The sequence below is a fragment of the Dipodomys merriami genome, unplaced genomic scaffold, assembly GCF_024711535.1.
Source record: "Dipodomys merriami isolate MVZ:Mamm:240054 unplaced genomic scaffold, mDipMer1.0.p SCAF_114, whole genome shotgun sequence".
In the NCBI taxonomy this organism is placed as follows: Eukaryota; Metazoa; Chordata; class Mammalia; order Rodentia; family Heteromyidae; genus Dipodomys; species Dipodomys merriami.
The window spans coordinates 3,126,044-3,145,888 of record NW_027202427.1 but is presented as its reverse complement, the minus strand read 5'-3'; the positions used below and the strand labels follow the sequence as shown (position 1 = coordinate 3,145,888).

The 19,845-nt window shown below is 65.1% G+C and overlaps 1 protein-coding gene across 2 annotated transcripts in view; it reads left to right on the top strand.

The window, feature by feature from the left end:
• Positions 1–19,845, top strand: part of LOC138822738 (fibulin-2-like) — a 44,980-nt gene that overhangs the window by 9,060 nt on the left and 16,075 nt on the right. For both annotated transcript variants that reach the window (XM_070015657.1, XM_070015656.1), the window contains exons 2-5: positions 5,693–7,030; positions 14,925–15,036; positions 17,262–17,388; positions 18,869–19,049. In XM_070015657.1, the coding sequence (XP_069871758.1) occupies positions 5,704–7,030; positions 14,925–15,036; positions 17,262–17,388; positions 18,869–19,049 (1,747 nt within the window). In that variant the 5' untranslated portion in view covers positions 5,693–5,703. The remainder of the gene's footprint in view (positions 1–5,692; positions 7,031–14,924; positions 15,037–17,261; positions 17,389–18,868; positions 19,050–19,845) is intronic.

The window sequence follows — 19,845 nt, the reverse complement described above, 5'->3', positions numbered from 1 at the left end:
GGTAGAACTGGTTGGATGAAGTCAGCATCCCCGGAGACTGACAGGCAGTGGCTAGGCGTTGTGCCGGGCTGAGGAAGTGATAATAAATATGAACCCCATCAGCAGCCAAGTCCTGGCTGGCACTTTGGGCCAAGAACTGGTCTATTCTCCCCAGATGAACTAGATGACTTCCTCTTATCAGACAAGGAGCGCCGGTCACCCTCTAATTTCCCTTTTGGCATTGGCTGCCAGGAAGCTGGCTACTAAGGGCAGGCCTCGGGAGTGGCCCTCATCTCCTGTCAGGGCTTCCTTCCCCTTTCTCTCCCTGTAACGTGACTGCTCACTTTTGGCTCTGGGACGCGCGCGTGCCCAGCCCCACGTGCCATCACCACTGTCCATTCCCAGAGCCACCTCAGCATGATCCCTCTACAGATCTCACACACCTCGTGTCCTTTCAGTGTCCTCGGACCTGTCCGTGCGGTTGTACCCGGATCAGAATGCCTCCCTCCCACAGAGGGCCACATCCCATTGTCTGCACAGACTGTTTTCTGGACCCATGCGTCCATCGATGGACCCGTGGGTTGCCATATAACGGGGATTATGGCCTGTCCACAACTCCCAGCTCACTCTCTCTCTCTCTCACACACACACTGAACCAATTCCCAGCTCATTCATTCACTCTCTCTCTCTCTCTCTCTCTCTCTCACACACACACACACTACACCAATTCCCAGCTCATTCATTCACTCACACACACACCTTGCACCGATTCCCAGCTCATTCACACACACGCGCGCACACACACACACACACACTTTGCACCGATTCCCAGCTCACACACACACACACACACACACACACACACACACACACACACACACATTCATAGTTTGTTTTGGTGACACTGGGGTTCAGCTCAGGGCTATGTGGGTGCTCTATAGCGTCAGCCATGCGTACCGCATCTTACAGTGCTGGTGATTCTTTTGAGATAGGTCTTATTTTACGCCCCGGCCAGCCTGGGTTGCGACCTTCTGTTTGTGCTTCCGGGTCACCTGCCCAGCCATTGGGTGAGGAGTCTCGTGGGCTTTTCTGTTTTGGACTTGGTTGCTTCAAACTGCAGCTCTCCTGAGGTCTGCTTCCCAAGTAGCTAGACTTACAGGTCTGAGGCACTGTGGCCAGATCAAATATCATTATTATTGTTACTCTGGCTCTCTCACTTGACTCTTTCACGCATACCTGGTGCTCTACTGCTTGAACCAGGCCTCCACTTCTGGCTTTTGTTGCTGGTTATTTGGGATAAGAGTCTTTTGGCTTTGTCTGGGCTTGCTTCACTCATTGATCTTCACATCTCAGCCCTTGAACAGGTAGGGTTACAGGTGTGAACCCTCAGGGCACCGCTCCAACACCGTTTTCCATTTGGGCAGCGTCTTTACCTCTGCAGGCCTCGGGGGATTCGGGCTACTGTAGATGCTTCCATGGCGAGGTTGAAGCCATGGGACCCGCTGTTGAGCGGCGATGCTCTGCGTGTCCTGGTGTGTGGCAGACAGTCTACATGTCCTTGTGTGTGGCAGACGGGGTGGCTGCAGGGGCCGGGCCGGGCTCCGGTCCCCTCACGGACTTGCCCTGGTGCCCAGCTACAAATGGCCCATGCCTGTGCCTTCTCCCACTGCTTGCCCTTGGTGGACAAATGTCACCCCCGCCAAGCCTGGGGTAACTGTCCCAGGTCTTTGTCCCATAACCGGGTAATGCTCCTTTGAAGGGAGGCCTGTGCGCCCCTCACCCGCGGGGCTCCCCTCCTCCCGGGGCTGGCGCTGGACTCTGCTGGACCCCTGTTCTGGTGAGCTGGTCGCTCTCTGGCCTCTCTTTCCGTCCTCCTGAGAGCTCCTCCCAATGAGCCGCATCGCCAGCATCCCCGTCCAGGCTTGGGTCCCCCGCACAGCTGGTGGGGCTCGCAAAGCCCTGCTCCCCCTCCCGGGCGCTTCCTGTCTCAGCACCCCGCCCTGTGTGCTAGACAGTGACACCTCCACTTGCGTCCGGTTCAGCACAGTGCCTGGCACTGTGTTGGCACCAAATAGTACCGGCCATCAGTTTCCGAGGGGCTGGCGCTGGGGCTGGGCTGGACCTTTGCTCTGCCCTGTGTGGCCTCAGCAGGGGCCGTTGGAGTTTTCTCCTGGCTTTGGGCTGTTGGGGACATCCACACGGCTTCTCTGGCTGGGGGCTGGGCTCGTTCCCTGGTGTTCGGAACCCAAGAGACCAGAGCGAGGCTGCCAGCTCCTGGCTTCTCTTCTGCCACCCTCCTGGCAGGCCAGCCACGGTTCTGTGTCAGGCTGGGTCACACGTGCCTCTGTCAGCCAATCACGGAGCCTGGGGCTTGGCCAGGCATGGTCACCTGGGCTCTTCCTGTGACTTCGGAAGAGTCACAGGGATTGTTACACTGCTCAGGCCAGCACACTGCCCCTCCGGCCTCCCTCCGTCCCTCACCGTCCGTTCTCCACATGCAGTCCAGTTCTGTCTCCTGTCTAGCCAGCGCTGGCTTGCATTGAGTACGATGTGGTTTTGGCCTTAGTGTCTGGCTCTGTTTCTTTCCTGCCCTAGGTAGGGTGCCGCTGCCCTTCCCAGGGGCTTCCTGCATCAGGCTGTGGGGAGAAGGGGGGCTTACGGGTGTCACAGCCACGGGTCCAGGAGGTGAGAAGGGAGGGTGCACATGCTGGCCAGCCTGCGGCCGCCGGGGAGGACAGCGGTGTCACAGCTCTGTTGGGAGAGAGGCGACCGAGGGGACCGGCCTCCCACGCTCCCCCCTTTCCCCTCTGTCCCCTGCAGAGCCCAAAGGCAGCTGCAGGAAGGTCAGGGATTGGGTCAGAGCGCAGCTCCGGGGCCCAGGGTGGGGGGCGGGGGGAGAGCCCCCCCCGCAGCACACGGCCTCTCTCTTGACTCCTGCCTGGCCTCTGTGTCCACTCGGATCAGCCCCCCTCGGCCCCCAGAACCCCACAGTGACCCTCGCGGGCCGGCCGTGGGGGCTCCCGCCATTCCTCACCCGATGTCTCCGGCGGGCAGTGGGCTCTCCACCATCACCCACCCCACCCCCTTCTTCCTTGCTTCTCAGTGTACTTGCCAGCGGCCGGCCCAGACTCGTACTCGCAATCACGTTCTGTGTCCCCCATTCCCAGTTCGGGGGAGCACCAGGCAGCCTGTCCTACTGGATGGTAAACGTCCCACTCCTGCGGGTGCCTGGCACAGAGGAGCCGCAGCCAGGGCCGGCTGACCTGCCGTGCCGGGCACCAAGGCCACTGCCGGGGACGGCCGCTGCCCTGAGGGCCGGGGCCTGGCCCGCAGGCCGCACCCCATCCTGCCCCTCCCTCCTCACCCCTGCCCCCGCCTGGGCTCCCCTGGGAGGGGTGGGCCGGCAGAGGCTCTGGTCCCTTTTCCTCTCCTTCCCGAACCTTTAAAAAAGTGGCTGTTTTTTTTGTGGAGTGACAAATGCCAGTCAGGTCAGAGATGCCAGTCCGTGCTGTTGTCTAAAACAGAAGCAGGTAGTTTTTGCCTTGAAAAGCAAGAGTGCTGCCATGGGGCTGGGCCCTGGGCTGGGGTGGACGGGCACAGAGTCCTTTCCCATGACTTCAGTGGGCACTGATGGGGTGGGGGGCAGCTGGCCACTGAATCCGGTGGTATGTGGAGCCTGTATCTGTTGCAAGGCTGTGTGTGTGTGTGTGTGTGTGTGTGTGTGTGTGTGTGTGTGTGTGTGTGTGTGGAGGCTGGTCAAAGCCTCAGCACTTTGTAGTTAGGAAGGCCCCAGGAGTATTGATGAGAAGGGGCAGAGGCCCGGGCAGGCCGGGCATGCCCGGAACAGACGGCAGGCAGACTGGAGAGGGGCAGGGAGGGACGTCCTAGGGGACCTGACCAGGGTCCGTGTTGTGTGTGGGGTCAGGGACACGGAGCACACAGGGCGCGCTGCTGGGGCTGTGAGGATGGGGCGGGGCTCCCTGCAGGCTCACCTGGGAGGTCTGGGGTCTCAGGGCCGGGGGGCTCTGCTCCTGCCAGGCACCCCGAGCACGTCTCCCCAGACACGGCCAGGCCAGGCACCCCGAGCGCGTCTCCCCAGACACCACGGCCAGGCCAGGCACCCCGAGCACGTCTCCCCAGACACCACGGCCAGGCCAGGCACCCCGAGCGCGTCTCCCCAGACACCACGGCCAGGCCAGGCACCCCGAGTATGTCTCCCCAGACACGGCCAGGCCAGGCACCCCGAGTATGTCTCCCCAGACACGGCCAGGCACCCCGAGTATGTCTCCCCAGACACGGCCAGGCCAGGCACCCCGAGCGCGTCTCCCCAGACACGGCTAGGCACCCCGAGTATGTCTCCCCAGACACGGCCAGGCCAGGCACCCCGAGCGCGTCTCCCCAGACACGGCCAGGCCAGGTACCCCGAGCACGTCTCCCCAGACACCACGGCCAGGCCAGGCACCCTGAGCACATCTCCCCAGACACGGCCAGGCCAGGTACCCCGAGCACGTCTCCCCAGACACCACGGCCAGGCCAGGCACCCCGAGCACGTCTCCCCAGACACGGCCAGGCCAGGCACCCCGAGCGCGTCTCCCCAGACACCACGGCCAGGCCAGGCACTCCGAGTATGTCTCCCCAGACATGGCCAGGCCAGGCACCCTGAGCGCGTCTCCCCAGATACCACGGCCAGGCCAGGCACCCCGAGCGCGTCTCCCCAGACACGGCCAGGCCAGGTACCCCGAGCACGTCTCCCCAGACACCACGGCCAGGCCAGGCACCCCGAGCACGTCTCCCCAGACACCACGGCCAGGCCAGGCACCCCGAGCGCGTCTCCCCAGACACAGCCAGGCCAGGCCAGGCACCCCGAGCGCGTCTCCCCAGACACGGCCAGGCCAGCACCTCCTTTTTTTTTTTTTTTTTTAAACTTTGTTGTTATTATAGAGGTGATGTACAGAGGGATCACAATGACTCCAGCCAGGGCATTTCCTTCAGTGTCCTCCGTTCCCTCCCTCTCTCCCAGTCCCTCCCTCCCGTCTCCACCTGCAAGTTGCACAGCTCCCGTCCATCCGTCCATCCGTGTCCACTGAGCTCCACTGCTGCGCTTTTCCACCCCTTTCCCTCGAGTTCTGTGCCCTGCCTGACCCTCCCAAAGACCTTCCCAAATTCACCATACATAAAGAAGACAGAACCATCAAAGACTAAAAAGGAAGAAGGAGGAGATAAAAAGGCGGGGGGGGGGGGAAGAGGTCCCCTGTTTCCCCTTCGCAGCCTTTGCTCCACTATCGGTGTCATTGTGTGTGAATCTGAGAGGCGCAGCCTCGTGCCTCTGTGCTCTCCCCGGGAGAAGCCTCTTTGGCCGCACTGAGTGTGCGCATCTGGACTCCCGTGTACTGTAGTGTGTCACCGCGCATGCCTGTCGGTGTGAGCCGTGGGCCTGGGACAGGTCGCTGACTAAGGGGCTCAGGGACCCCAAGGGAACAGGTGTGGGGCCACCCAGGTGATCCTGCGCCCACGTCCTGGCACCCGAGTGGACCCGTGCTCACCGCTGTGGTCTCCCAGCGGGGAGTGTGTGTGATCGGTGCGCCCTGGGACTGGAGGTGGCCGTGTCCACGGGTGCCGTGGCATGGCCCCGTCCATCCACCCGCCCCCCTCACCGCGTGCACCCCGACCCGCGCGTACCCCCACGCTGACAGGTCTCCTCTCCACTCCCCAGGGCCTCACGGGATGGCGGCGCGGCGCGGGGAGCGTGCGGGGGCCCTGCTGGCCCTGGCCCTGGCCCTGAGCGTGAGGCCCGGCGCGGCCGTGCCGTGGCGGGACTGCACGGGCGTCGAGTGCCCGCAGCTGGAAAACTGCATCGAGGAGGCGCTGGAGCCGGGCGCCTGCTGCGCCTCGTGCGTGCGGCAGGGCTGTGCCTGCGAGGGCTACCAGTACTACGACTGCGTGCGCGGGGGCTTCGTGGACGGCCGCGTGCCCGCCGGCCGCTCCTACTTCGTGGATTTCGGCAGCACCGAGTGCTCCTGCCCGCCGGGGGGCGGCAGGATCAGCTGCCAGTTCATGCTGTGCCCTGAGCTGCCCCCCAACTGCATCGAGGCCGCGGTGATGGCCGACAGCTGCCCGCAGTGCGGCCAGCTGGGCTGCGTCCACGGCGGCCGCAAGTACGCCGCCGGCCACACCGCGCACCTGTCTCCGTGCCGCGCCTGCCACTGCCCGGACGCCGGGGGCGAGCTCATCTGCTACCGGCTGCCGGGCTGCCACGGGAACATCTCGGACACGGAGGAGGCCGACCCCGAGCGCCACTATGAAGAAGACCCTTACAGCTACGACCAGGAGGCGGCCGAGGCGGAATTAGGGGCGGCCCTGGCAGGCGAGGCCCAGGCGGGGGCCCCCCCGGCCGCCCTGGGAGCAGGGGCTCAGCCCCTGGCCTCCCTCCGTGCCACCATCTGGCCAGCTGCCCTCCCCAGACCAACAGCAGCCGCTGCCCTGGGCCCCCCGGCCCCCAGGCAGGCCAAAGCCAGCATGGCGACAGAGCGCGCTGCCGGGGAAGCGGATGAAGGAGGGGAGGAGGAGGAAGAGGAGAACAAGGAGGAGGAGGAGGAGGAGGAGGAGGAAGAGGGGGAGGAGGTGGCCACCGAGCAGCCCGTCACGAGCAGCCCCCTGGGGCCGGGCGGGCTGCCCACCACGGCCCCCCCCAGACCTGGCCTCCCCTCCCAGGAGAAAGGGGTGGAAGCCAAGGCAGGGCCCGAGGAGAACCTAATCCCGGAAGCCCAGGCCGAGCCTCGCGGCGGTGGGCAGGAGGGCGCCAGGGCCCCGCCCGGCTCCGGCCTGGGGGCAGCCGCCCCGTCCCAGGCCTCACCCACCTCTCCCAGCGGCCCAGACGCGCCCAGCACCCATCCTACCCCATCCGCACCAGCATCCCCAGCATCCCCCATCCCACCCACCCCGGAGGTCCCCAAGAAGGAGCCCGAGCGCCCGCAGGTGCTGCCCCGGCCCCAGGCAGAGGAGGACACGGACCCCAACTCCGTGCATTCGGTCCCCAGAGGCAGCCCCGAAGGTAAGGCCCTTCCGCGTACCCCAGGGCTCCTGGGTCAGGATCAGGCCCCGCCCCGGGCCCAGGGCGGTGGCAGCACCCGGCCAGGGCTCCCTGCCCCGCTGGCAGGCTCCGGTCTACATCCGGGACTGAGTCTCACGGGGAGGGGGGCTCTGACCCAGCCTGGTGGGGTCTCCAGGTCTCTCAGCAGGAAATGTGGGGCTTTGCGGCTGGGTCAGCCCTGCCTGGGCATGCCCTCCCATGGAGGCCTGAGCCCGGCGGTGCCCCGAGTGCCCAGTGCACTAGAACGTCACTCAGCCTGGAGCCAACGGCCGAGGAGGGGGCTGGTTCCCACTCAGCCACAACCCGGCCAGGGACCCCATTTCTGTGACACACACGTCCCTGCCGCCACTCACACCTCAGTCAGAGCAGGAGCAGACCCCTCCACCGCCGCAGGCCCTGCGCCGTGGCCTCAGTGGCTGCTGGAATCCTCTCCTGTCCCTTTTCCCTCCTCCAGGCTGCTCAGCCCCACTGACCCCCTTTCTGCCTCGGGGCCTTTGTACTCACCGCTCCCCTTGCCCATGGCTTGTCCTCCAGGCTCAGGCCACCTGGGGGGGTGGTGGGGGGGGGCGCCTTTCCTGACCAGCCGCCCTTCTGTTAACTTTCTCTTGGGATGACTGACATTACAGGACACGGTTTTCTATCGCGTGGCCTCCCGCCACCTCCTCTCCGCCCACCTCCTCTCCGCCCACCTCCTCTCCGGTCACCTCCTCTCCGGTCACCTCCTCTCCGCCCACCTCCTCTCCGGTCACCTCCTCTCTGGTCACCTCCTCTCTGGTCACCTCCTCTCCCGTCACCTCCTCTCCGGTCACCTCCTCTCCGGTCACCTCCTCTCCGCCCACCTCCTCTCCGGTCACCTCTCGCTCCAGCCACCTCCCGCTCCCTGGGCGGCCCACGCTCTCAGCTCTTTTCTGAGACTCTTTCCACGCTGTGCCAGCCCCACCCAGGATGCCTTCCCGCATCTCCGGGTCGGGCCTCGCTTCTTCCAACTCTGCCCTCTCTCTCCCTCCTCTGCCTGGTGCTCCGGGCACAGTGTGTTTTCTAGATGTCTCCCCCACAGCCGGGGTCTCGTCATTCCTTTACTGCACAAACCTTGGTGGTGTGTGATCTGGGAGCAGGCCGGGGCGCTGGAGCAGGGAGGTGGGCCGGGGGTGTCTGGGAAGGCTTCCTGGAAGAGGGGGCCTGAGAGACCTAGCCATCTTCCCATCTTCCCTAGAGCTGCGTGGCCTGGGGCCGGTCTCCTGGCTGGTGGGGATGGGGCCCTCTGGGCCTGTGTACAGCCAGTTGGGGTCTCTGTCAGCTCCTCCAGCCCTCGGCCCGCGTTTCCAGCCCTCTGCCCCCGGCAGAGCGCCAGCCAGGAGCCGTTCCTGCCCTGAGCTGAGCGGGGTCCGTGTGGTGTGGCTGTGCGGCAGGGGTGCGTGGCCCGGGCTCCCGCTGCCCCCACCCAGCCCTGGGCCTGCAGGCGGGGAGCATGCCAGAGGGAGGAGGGAGGGTCTAATGAAGTCCACGTGTGCCCATGGGGGGCGGGAGGCACGCAGGGCGGGACTGGGAACTGTGACAGACACACCCCTGGCCACCCTTCCCTGTGCCAGCACTGCTGGCCCAGTGGCCGGGCTGGGCCGGGGAATCCCCTGCCCCGCCCCCCGCCCCCCGAGCCTGAGCCTGGGACTCCCCCTTGGTGCTTTCCTCTGTGCTGGCTTTCTCGGATGGATCTGGGGGTGTGGCTGCTGGGAGTGGGCCCCACTGCGTGCCCACATCTGCCTGAGGGTTATTCTGGCAGCGACCCAGCATGTGCAAAGGCCCAGAGACTAGCATCCTAGGGGCCGGGCAGGCCGGCAGGCGGCAGCTGCGGCTCTGTGGGTGTGGAGGGGAGGGGCGGTGCGGGCACCGGCGCCAGCCCCGCGGGGGGCCCCGGTTCACCATCTGTGGCCAGCCAGGGGTCCCCACGTCTCGGGCTGTGCTGAGGCTGAGCGAGCTAATCCGTGTTGAGTGCTTGCACGGGGAGGTCTTGTACAGCCATTAGAGGTGTTTGTGGTCACCGGCGCACCAGACGCCCCGGGGACCCTGCCGGGGCCGGGGTTGTACCAGCAAGCAAGGCGGGTGCACCTCTCCCTGGGGGGCCCCATGGGGATGGGGAGCCTTAGAGAAACCAAGGCCGGTCCTGGCCTCCATGGGTGAGGTCAGCAGGGTGCCGGCCTCGGGCGGGGCTCAGGTGGGGAGCGGGTTTGGACTGTGGTCGGGGCCTGCTGATAGGGGCCAGGGCTGGGGGGGGCTGAGGCCTGGAGGGGCCCTGGCTGGGGAGGAGCCTGCCGAGAGGGGCAGGGGCCAGCCGTGACCCCCATCTGTGTTGCCATAGCAGCCCTGGGGCTTGGAGAAGGAGATTCCCCGCCATGGCCTCAGCCCGGGCCGCGAGCAGAGCAGCGCCAGGGAGCCGCGCCGTCCCCGCCTCTGAGCGTGTCCAGATGCGGCCTAATGCAAGCCACATGGCCGCTCCCCGGGCGGGGCGGGGAGCTGAGGCCTGTCGTCACTCGGGGCCTGGGGGAGGCGTTGAACCTCCTCCTGCTGCAAGGCTCGGACCCAAGGTGCCAGGAGCCGGGGAGGCCGTCCAGGACCTGGTGGCGGGCAAGGGCCGGGTGGACGCAGGCTGGGCAGGCGGGGCCTTGGACGCCGCCCCGCCCGCAGACGGCCCCAGCGCTGTGTCTGGGACAGGCACAGGCACAAACACCGGCGGTGGCGTTTCAGCCTTCTACCCACCACAAGCTGCTTCCGGGCGTGGGAAGTGAACCCCGGAGGCCCGGGCCTCGGGACGTGGACACGGGGGGGGGGTGCTGGGCCCACGTTTCTCGGGACACGGGACACAGACACAGCAGGAAATGCTGGGAGGAGCTCGCTCAGCACTGCCCACCCGGGCCTTTCCACGGGACGTGGAGCTGAACTCCCTGACGCTCGCCGTGGGGCCCGCACCCCGGCTCTACACGGCCTGCACAGCGCACGCGGCGACCGTGTTTTCCCCTTCCTTCTCTTTCCCTTTGGTCTTTTCTTTTTGGTGGTGCTGGGTTTGAGTTACACCTTCAGTCTTTTTCAGATTGGGTCTTGCTTTTTGCCCAGGGCTGGCCCTGGGCCACAGTCCTGCTTGTGCCTAGCTGGGATCACGTGTGTGCGCCACTAAGCCTGGCTCGTTTGTTGAGCTGCGATCTCACAGTTTGCTGGGGCTTGCCTCAACCCCGCTCCTCCCGAGCTCCGCCTCCCGAGGAGCTGGGATGGCAGGCATGAGCCACTGCACCACTTCTTTTTGTCCCGAGTTCTCAGGTGAGCACTTGGCTTCTCTGGAGCAGGAGTGGTTGGTGCTTCACGGGGCCTGCTACCTCCGCTCTCTGTGTCCCTCCCCAGCGGCTCCAGGTGGCCTTGCCCCGCACGGTCCGGTCTGTCCCCCACGTGGTCCCTGTCTGTCCGCCGGGCCCGAGCTGTCTCTGAGCCACGTGACTTCTCGTTCACAGTGGCCTGCCGCACCCCATTCTGTGTTAGGTCAAAGATGAGGAGTGCAATGGGGGCCGGCCTCCAGAGCCGGCACAACTGCTATTTGTGGTGGTCGTTGGGCCAGCCCTGGGACTTGAACTCAGGGCCTGGCCGCTGTGCCGGAGCTACTTTGCCCAAGGCTAGCGCTCTCCCACTTGAACCAGAGCTCAAGTACTGGTTGGTTGCCCCTCCCCCAGGGGTGGACATGCCTGGCTTCTTCCCAGAGCCAAGTGCTCGGCCGGAAGACTCTGGGTGCTGCTGTGTCTGTCCACTGTGGGGTTCCGGGCTCCAGTCCCATCCTGGAGTCCTGTGGGAGTCACTGGCCTCCTGTGTCCTGGCCTTCCAGGAGCTTGGATGGAGGCCACAGCTCCACTCTGGTGGCAGCTGGGTCCTTTGTCCTCGGGACTTGGGGAGGGGTACCCTCTGAATGAAGCCAGCCCTGAGCCGGGGCTCTGCCCACCCCTCCCCCAGAGCTTTGGGCTGTGTCACCCTGGGAATGGGCCTTGCCAGGCCCTCGGGGAGTGAACCTGCACCTCTGTCCTGGCTGTGCAACTTCTGGCGAAGGTGTCTCCCTCTCTGAGCCTTAGTTGTGCCTCTGTCAGATGTGGGTCGGTCGCTCAGGGCTCCTGAGAGACGTTAGCAAGACGTCAGTTAGCACGGGGGGGGGGGGGCTGCTCCGGCCAAGCAGGCCTTTCTTTCCCTGCCAGCTGCGGGCTGAGCCCGGGGTGGACTGTGTTTTTGTTTGAGTGAACAGTCATGTGTTTTTGCTGGCCAGAAGCTGTCGCTCTGGCAGCGGTGGAGGACCAGCCCTGCTGGGGCTAGGCAGGGTGCTGAGCTGCTCACTTCCTGCCCCGCCTCCACGTGAGGCCCAGGCCAGGGCCCTCCCTAGCGACGGCCCCCCTGCCTGTCACCTGGGGGCAGCAGCTCCAAGTGTGGGGACCCCGGGCTCAGGGTCACAGAGACCTGCGCCATGCTGCCCGGGCTAGGCGGCCCCGGGGATTTCTAAAAGAAGCTGCAATCTGGAGATTCACGTGATGGCTCTCAGTGCGGAGGTGGAGGCAGTTAGTAAAACTGGGGTGCTCTCTCTCTGGTGTGGTGTGGGGATCACGTTGCCGTGATGCCCCCAGGCTCCTCTTCCCATCGGTACGATGGCTTCACCGTGGCCGCGCTGGTGGCCACTTGCTCCGCAGGCCATGGGGCAGGGGAGAGGTGTTTTCGGTGGGGGTGGGGTGGGAGGCAGACCGGACAGTGTGTGGTCAAGGTGTGAGGTGTAAGGACATGGCGAGGTCCCCCTCCCCCATGTTCAGGCAGAGCAGCCTGCAAAGCTGCTGGCTGGGAGTGAGGCTTGGGGGAGCCCTAGGCTGGCCCTGGCTTCCCACTGGGGACACTGAGCCACCGGTCCCTCCGGTGAGGCCATATGGGGAGGCCAGGGTTCAGTGAATGGAGCTCAGGCCCCACACCTGCCCCGAGGAAGATTCGTGTATACATGTACACACGTGTCCTAGTGCATTTGTCCCTAGACACACTCATTACTGCCGGGATCTGCAGAGTGCTCTGTGCTTACACACGCACCGGGCCGCCACCCAACAGATCTGAGCATGCGTCTTTCTGGTGTCTCGTTTAGCTCAGCCCCTCCACCCCCGCCAAAGCCACCATTCGGCTTGAGCAGTGCGTTGTGCCTATTACCCACTGCCTGTCAGAACGGGGCTGGCTGAGGATCCCTCGGGGGGATGAGCTGGGGTCTTTGGGGCTCGCACACAGCCCTCACACGGAGCAGTGAGGTTGTGGGCCGTTAAGTACAGCTGAGTTGCACCTGCGAGGAGGCTGGCCGCTCACTGCCGCGGGCTCTAGTGTGCACAGGTGGAGGGGGGAAGTGGCCGGCCGGGAGCGCCCTGCGTGCTTCGCAGGCCTCGGGCCTTCCTGTCTGTAGATGTCCGCCCGGCGCGGGGCTGGCCGCGCCCCGGTGTGGCTAGCTCTAGCTGGTGTAACCAAACAGTGTGTCAAAGCACGCTGCCAGCCGACGTGCCAGCGGCAGGCGAGCGTTCCGGTAGCCCCTGCTACCGGGACAGGATGGTGCCACCGCCATCTTGGCCCCGCCCCGGGCACGCGGAACTCTGTGTGTAGCTTTCATCTGTTTCCCGCTGAACCGAGGCGCAGAGCGGCTTCCCCGCCCGCAGGCCCTGTGGTCCTTTCCGCCAGGACGGCGGGCGTCTCCCAGGCTGGCCAGGTCTTCTCTTTCGCAGACTCCTTTCTGCTCTGGGGCGATTGTGGGTGGGTCTGTCGCCGGTGCGGCCGTCCGAGGGACCCCATGTCCCTGTTGGACGTGCCACGGCCCCCCCTTCCCAGCGAGGCGTGTGTGTCCTGTGAGAGACCTCTGCGCCCCGGGCTGCTCCTGAGAGATGTTTTGTGGGTTCACTGTTGACACGGAGGCCCTGGTGGGGGGATTCACTACTTTTGCCAGCGCTTGCTCTGCTCCGTGCGGCCCAGCTGACGGCTCTGGGACCAGTGCTCATGTCAGCGTTGAAGCCTGTATTCTCTTCTTCATCCGGCTGGCTGGTTTTAGTTTGCGCCCTGCTTCTTTGGTTCTTTTTTTATTTTATTTTTTTTTGTCGGTTGTGGGGCTTGAACTCCGGGCCTGGGCGCTGTCACTCAGCTCTTCAGCTCAAGGCGAGCGCTCTACCATTTGAGCTACAGCGCCACTTCCGGTTTTCTGGTGGTTTATTGGAGATAGGAGTCTCACGGTCTTTCCTGCCCGGGCTGGCTTTGAACCGCGATCCTCAGATCTCAGCCTCCTGAGTAGCTAGGATGACAGGGGTGAGCCACCAGCGCCCGGCCTTCCTTGGTTCTTGTAGGTAATGCACGTGTGCCGGCTCTGCTGAGCTGGGTGTGTGCGGGGCCGGGGCGAGCTGGGGCTGGGCTGGGGCTGGCGGACCTTGGGGGCTCCCCTGGGTCTCGTCCCCAGGGCCAGCCCTGACTTGCCCATGTGGAGGGAGGGCAGGAGCTGCAGGGCCTCCCGGAATTTCATGCAGGCTACAAGCTGGGGGCTAAGCTGGGGCGGGCTCGGGTGGAGCCCCCGTCCGTCCACCACCCTCCTGTTCCGCTCTGTGACCCCAGGGCCCGGAGACAGTTGTGCCCAGGTCGTCTGCCAGCTGGGCCACGTCTCAGACCTCATGAAAAGACGTGGGCACCTGGGTGGTGGAGGAGGCCGGCCTGGCCCCTCCCCCAGAGAGCACTGCAGCAGGGGCGGGGGCCCAGGCCGCAGCAATCTCTGGCTGTTTGCTGAGGCTCTGCAAACATCCTGAGCAAACGGGGGGAGAGGGGGTGGACAGGACCCCATCAGCCCTTTCCTGCCAGGTGGAGGAATTCCTCTGCAGCCCTCCAGAGCCCCATTCAGGGATTTCACATCCGGGAGAGGGGGGCGGTGGGGGGCGGGTGGGGTGAGGGGAAGGGCAGGGGGGAGGGGGAGGGTTGGATTGTTCCGGATACCCATTGTCCTGTAATCAAAGGAAGTGAGGGTCATCCCCGAATGCCTGCAGCTGTTTATAACTGCACTTTCCTGGCCGGTGATGCCAGCCTGCCGTGGAGGGCAGAGGGGTCCCTCGGGTCCGGCCACTCCTGCCGCCCACTCCCCACCAGAACCCCGGGCTGGGCCCCGGGACAGCTCTGTGACGGTGGCTGTCAGTCCTTCCGAGACGCTGAGCCCAGCACCGGGCAGGTCCGCGCCTGGACCTGTGCTGACCGAAGGGCCTTTCGTCTGTGTGCCCCGCTCCACATGGCTTTGTGTCCCTGTGTCCAGTGCTGTGTGTATGTCTGTCAGCTTGCAGAGTCCTCCGTGCATTTGCTGGTGCCCCTGTGGCGGGTGCCCTGACTGCCCAGCCCCCCGCTCAGCCCCCACAGGCCCCGGCGCTGGTTGTGACCAGGCGGGAAGACTTCCCTGGCCGGTGCACACAGGCCCGAGCTTCAGCCGCGCAGGCTCACTGCCTCCTGTCCTACGTCTTTGCTCCTTGGTGGTTCTTTCTCATTTCTCCGGGGGTCGAGGTGCTGTTCTTTGGGGTGGTCTTTGCCTTGGCTGGCTTCAGGATTTTGGTGGATTTTTGTGGCTGGCAGGGTGTGTGTGTGTGTTGCCACTTCTGTGCACTTTGGAGATGGCTGCAGGCCCGTGCTGCGGTCCGGGGGCTCTGGGGTGTGGGTGGCCTCAGTTGAGCCCTTGGAGCTGCTCTTTGGCTATGGGGCTCCCCCAGCCCCTGTGGGAAGGCGGGGCCTCCTGGGTGGGTCCCCCAGGGTTGGGGGTGGGGGGCTTTCCTGCCCCATGCCGGCACGAGGCTCCACGCTGCCCCTGCAGGCTCCATCAAAGACCTGATCGAGACGTGCTGCGCGGCCGGCCAGCAGTGGGCCATCGACAAGGACGAGTGTCTGGAGATCCCCGAGAGCGGGCCGGAGGGCGACACGTGCAGGTGAGGGGCCCGGGCGCCCGTGTCCCCAGCACCGCTGACCATGCTGATCTGCTGCCGGCCCAGTGTCCCAGTGGGCGCGGCCATTTGGGGCGTGCTGAGAAGGCGCTGCCGCATCACCGGGACAGCCCCAGGGGCACGCTGAGGGGGCCCCGCATCACTGGGACAGCCCCAGGGGCGCGTTGAGGGGCCCCGCATCACTGGGACAGCCCCAGGGGCGCGTTGAGGGGCCCCGCATCACTGGGACAGCCCCAGGGGCGCGTTGAGGGGGCCCCGTATCACTGGGACAGCCCCAGGGGCACGCTGAGGGGGCCCCGTATCACTGGGACAGCCCCAGGGGCGCGTTGAGGGCCCCGCATCACTGGGCAGCCCCAGGGGCACGCTGAGGGGGCCCCGCATCACTGGGACAGCCCCAGGGGCACGCTGAGGGGGCCCCGCATCACTGGGCAGCCCCAGGGGCGCGTTGAGGGGGCCCTGCATCACCGGACAGCCCCAGGGGCACGCTGAGGGGGCCCCGTATCACTGGGACAGCCCCAGGGGCGCGTTGAGGGGGCCCCGTATCACCGGGACAGCCCCAAGGGTGTGTTGAGGGGGTCCCGCATCACCGGGCAGCCCCAGGGGCGCGTTGAGGGGGCCCCGCATCACTGGGACAGCCCCAGGGGTGCGCTGAGGGGCCCTGCATCACTGGACAGCCCCAGGGGCGCGCTGAGGGGCCCCCGCATCACCGGGCAGCCCCAGGGGCGTGCTGAGGGGCCCCACATCACTGGGACAGCCCCAGGGGCGCGCTGAGGGGCCCCGCATCACCCGACAGCCCCGTCTCCCCCAGGCGTGCTGAGGGGGCCCCGTATCACTGGGACAGCCCCAGGGGTGTGCTGAGGGGGCCCCACATCACCGGGACAGCCCCAGGGGCACGCTGAGGGGGCCCCGCATCACCGGGCAGCCCCAGGGGCGCGCTGAGGGGCCCCGCATCACCCGACAGCCCCAGGGGCGCGTTGAGGGGGCCCCCGCATCACCCGACAGCCCCAGGGGCGCGCTGAGGGGCCCCGCATCACCCGACAGCCCCGTCTCCCCCAGGCGTGCGTTCCTTCCCATCCAGCTGTCTGGGCGACCCCCGAGGCCTGGCCATTCTCCCTCCTCCCCTGCTGCCCGTTTCCTCTGGCCCTGGGGTTCCCTGCGCTGAGCCACTTAGGCCCAAGGTTGAGAAAGACGCCACGTGGCCACCATCTCCCCTCCTCTCGGCACCCCATCTTTCCAGACGGCACAGTTCAGGGAGTGTGCGATTCCCTGCCCAGCGCCCTGGCAGGATGGCTTCCGCGACACCTCCTTTCTGCAGGGTGGCCTCCGTGACACCCCCTTTCTGCAGGGTGGCCTCCGCGACACCTCCTTTCTGCAGGGTGGCCTCCGCGACACCTCCTTTCTGCAGGGTGGCCTCCGCGACACCCCCTTTCCTTTCTGCAGGGTGGCCTCCGCGACACCCCCTTTCCTTTCTGCAGGGTGGCCTCCGCGACACCCCCTTTCCTTTCTGCAGGGTGGCCTCCGCGACACCCCCTTTCCTTTCTGCAGGGTGGCCTCCGCGACACCCCCTTTCCTTTCTGCAGGGTGGCCTCCGCGACACCCCCTTTCCTTTCTGCAGGGTGGCCTCCGCGACACCTCCTTTCTGCAGGGTGGCCTCCGCGACACCCCCTTTCTGCAGGGTGGCCTCCGCGACACCCCCTTTCCTTTCTGCAGGGTGGCCTCCGCGACACCCCCTTTTCTGGTGCCCAGCGCACGCTGCCTTTTTTGCACAGTGCCCCTCCCCCCGTCCTGCCACCCTCCAGTCTGGGCTGCTGAGGAGTTAGAGCATGCGCTGCGCCGGGCTGGGCACACGCGTGTGCACTTGCTCTCCCTGTGACAAGGAAGCCGGGAGGCACCGGCCCCGGGGTGCAGGCGCGGAGCACCCCTCCTGGAGCCCCTGGCCTGATCGTCCTGGCTCAGCTGCCACTGCTCCAGGGCCGCCCCGCAGAGAGGGCCGGCGTTCCGGGGACCCCTCTCCTCTCCAGCATGGGTCCACCCCGGGCTTTCTGCGGGAACCCCATCCTGCCAGGCCCGGCTGCGTTTCTGGGTTCAGCCTAGAAATGAGCTCATACCGCCCGGCCCCGCTTGCTGTGGACGTGCCCCCCGCCTGGCCTCCCCTCCGGGACGGGGTTCTGTGGGGGACCGGGCTCTGGGCTGAGCCGCCCGCCTTACAGGACCGCCCAGAAGCACTGCTGCGTCTCCTACCTGAAGGAGAAGAGCTGCGTGGCTGGTGTCATGGGAGCCAAGGAGGGCGAGGCCTGCGGAGCCGAGGACGACAGCTGCGGCGTCTCCCTGTACAAGGCAAGCACGGCCTGCCCCGCCCGCCACCAGGCAGCGCCCGCGGCCCCCCTCCCCCCTCCCCCCTCCCCCCGGCCGGGGAGACACACGGCATCATCGGCGAGCCCGGTGTGTGCCAGGCATTGGAGATGGATGGTGGTCCGCGGTGGGGGATGGAGCCCCCCTTTCGGTCACATGCCAGAAGGCCGCAGTGCCAAGGAGGTTGGTGAAGGAGGTCCGTGCGGCCCGGGTGACAAGTTTGGCCACAGGCGGTGGAAATCCCTGAACAGGACGTTGGCTTCCCTCTGGCCTGAGCCAGAGAAGCGCAGTGCGCAGCCCTCAGCCGCTGGGGCAGGGACGCGGGCGCTTAGCAGCTTTGGGGCCCCAGAGGTCCTGCGAGCACTGTGGACGGGAGGGAGAGTCAGTAACTGGAGCTGTTACACCTGTCTGAGCCGGTGTAAGGCCACGCAGCGTCTTCAGGGACCCGGCTTTCTGTTCAACAGTCCTCAGCTTGCAGCTTCTATCTCAAGTCATTTCATGACCCAATATGGCTGCAAAAGCGCCAGCCACCCGAATGTTCTCATGAAAGGAGATGTGAAGGGCAGAAAGGATGAACTTTGTGGTAGTTGGTCCCCATGAAAAGCTCTCTTGGAAACTACCCAGTGAAGGAAGGGGTGCTGGCTTCCGGCTGGCCTGGCTAGGATGGAGACACGCTGCGCTGCTGGTCAGGGTGGGACAGACACGCTGTGCTGCTGGTCAGGGTGGGACAGACACTGCGCTGCTGGTCAGGGTGGGACACCTGCGCTGCTGGTCAGGGTGGGACAGACACTGCGCTGCTGGTCAGGGTGGGACAGACACACTGCACTGCTGGTCAGGGTGGGACAGACACGCTGTGCTGCTGGTCAGGGTGGGACAGACACGCTGCGCTGCTGGTCAGGGTGGGACAGACACGCTGCGCTGCTGCGGGTGCGTCCCCAGTGCTTTCTGCAGAGGGACATTATTTATTTATTGATGGAGACGAGCATAGCCCCGCGCTGTATTAGGCCTGGGACATAGAGGTAGAGCTCCAGCCCTGAGACAGGATAGGCAGGTGGGCAGAGGGGACCAGACTACACTGAACCGCGCCCTTGCCAGGCATAGTAGGATATGCTTGGGATCCCAGCTACTTGGGAGGCATAGTTCAGGTTAAAACAAACCAACCCTAGCAAACCCCAACTCAACCAACAAGGTGGGTACAGTAGTGTGTGCCTGTCATCCCAGCTATGTAGGAAACATATATAGGAAGATCTTGGTCCTGGCCAGCCAAAGGAAAAGCATAAGAGCCTACCTGAAAATTAACCGAAAGCAAAAGAGCTGGTGGCGTAAGTGGTACAGCACTTGCTTAGAAATCACAAGGCCCTGAGTTCAAACCCCAGTACCACCAAAATAAAACAAAAGCAAACAGCCCAAACTTCACCAGCCCCTCCCGGCACGGGCAGGGAGTGATGGCCGGCGTCTCCCACAGCAATGCTGTGACTGCTGTGGCCTGGGACTGAGAGTGAGGGCCGAGGGCCAGTCCTGCGAGTCCAACCCCAACCTGGGCTACCCCTGTAACCACGTCATGCTCTCCTGCTGTGAGGGCGAAGACCCCCTCATGGTGCCTGAGGTCCGCCAGCCCCCAGAGCCCCAGGCTGCCCCTCGGAGAGGTGAGTGAGGTCTTCCCCAGAGGGCGTGTGGGGCAGGTGGGAGGAGCCAAGGGCGGGTGGGAGGAGCCTAGGGTGGGTGGGAGGAGCCTAGGGTGGGTGGGAGGAGCCTAGGGTGGGTGGGAGGAAACAAAGGGCAGGTAGGAGGAAGCCATGGGCAGGTGGGAGGGGCCAAGGGTGGGTGGGAGGGGCCAAGGGTGAGTAGGAGGAGCCAAGGGTGGGTGGGAGGAGCCAAGGGCAGGTAGCCTCTGTGGGGACTTTGGTTCCACTGTCACCAGTTTGTGGAACAAGCTCTTCTCTCCAGGGAGTGCTGAGGCCACTCCCTGTGGCCTTTACCTTTTTACTTCTGAAATGAGGTTCTCACCATCTACTCCACCATGAGCCCATCCTCCACCCATTACCTTTGCACTTCCTTACCACCCTCCCAGCTTCTGTCTTCTTCCACAGCTACTAATCCATCCATCCAATCATCCACTCATCTACCCATCCATCCATCCATCCACCTACCCATCACCCATCCACCCACCCACCTACCCATCTGTTCATCCACCCATCCATCCACCTATTCATCATCCATCCATCCACTCATCCACCCACCCATCCATCCACCCACCCTTCCTTCCATCCACCCATCCATTATCCACCCATCCACCTATCCACCCACCTATTCACTCATCCATTCCATCCATCCATCCATGTCTATCCATCCATTCATCAATTCATTCATCTATCTACCCATCCATTCACTCACTGATCCATCTATCCACCCAACCTCACTGACTGGCAGACCTACACTGGT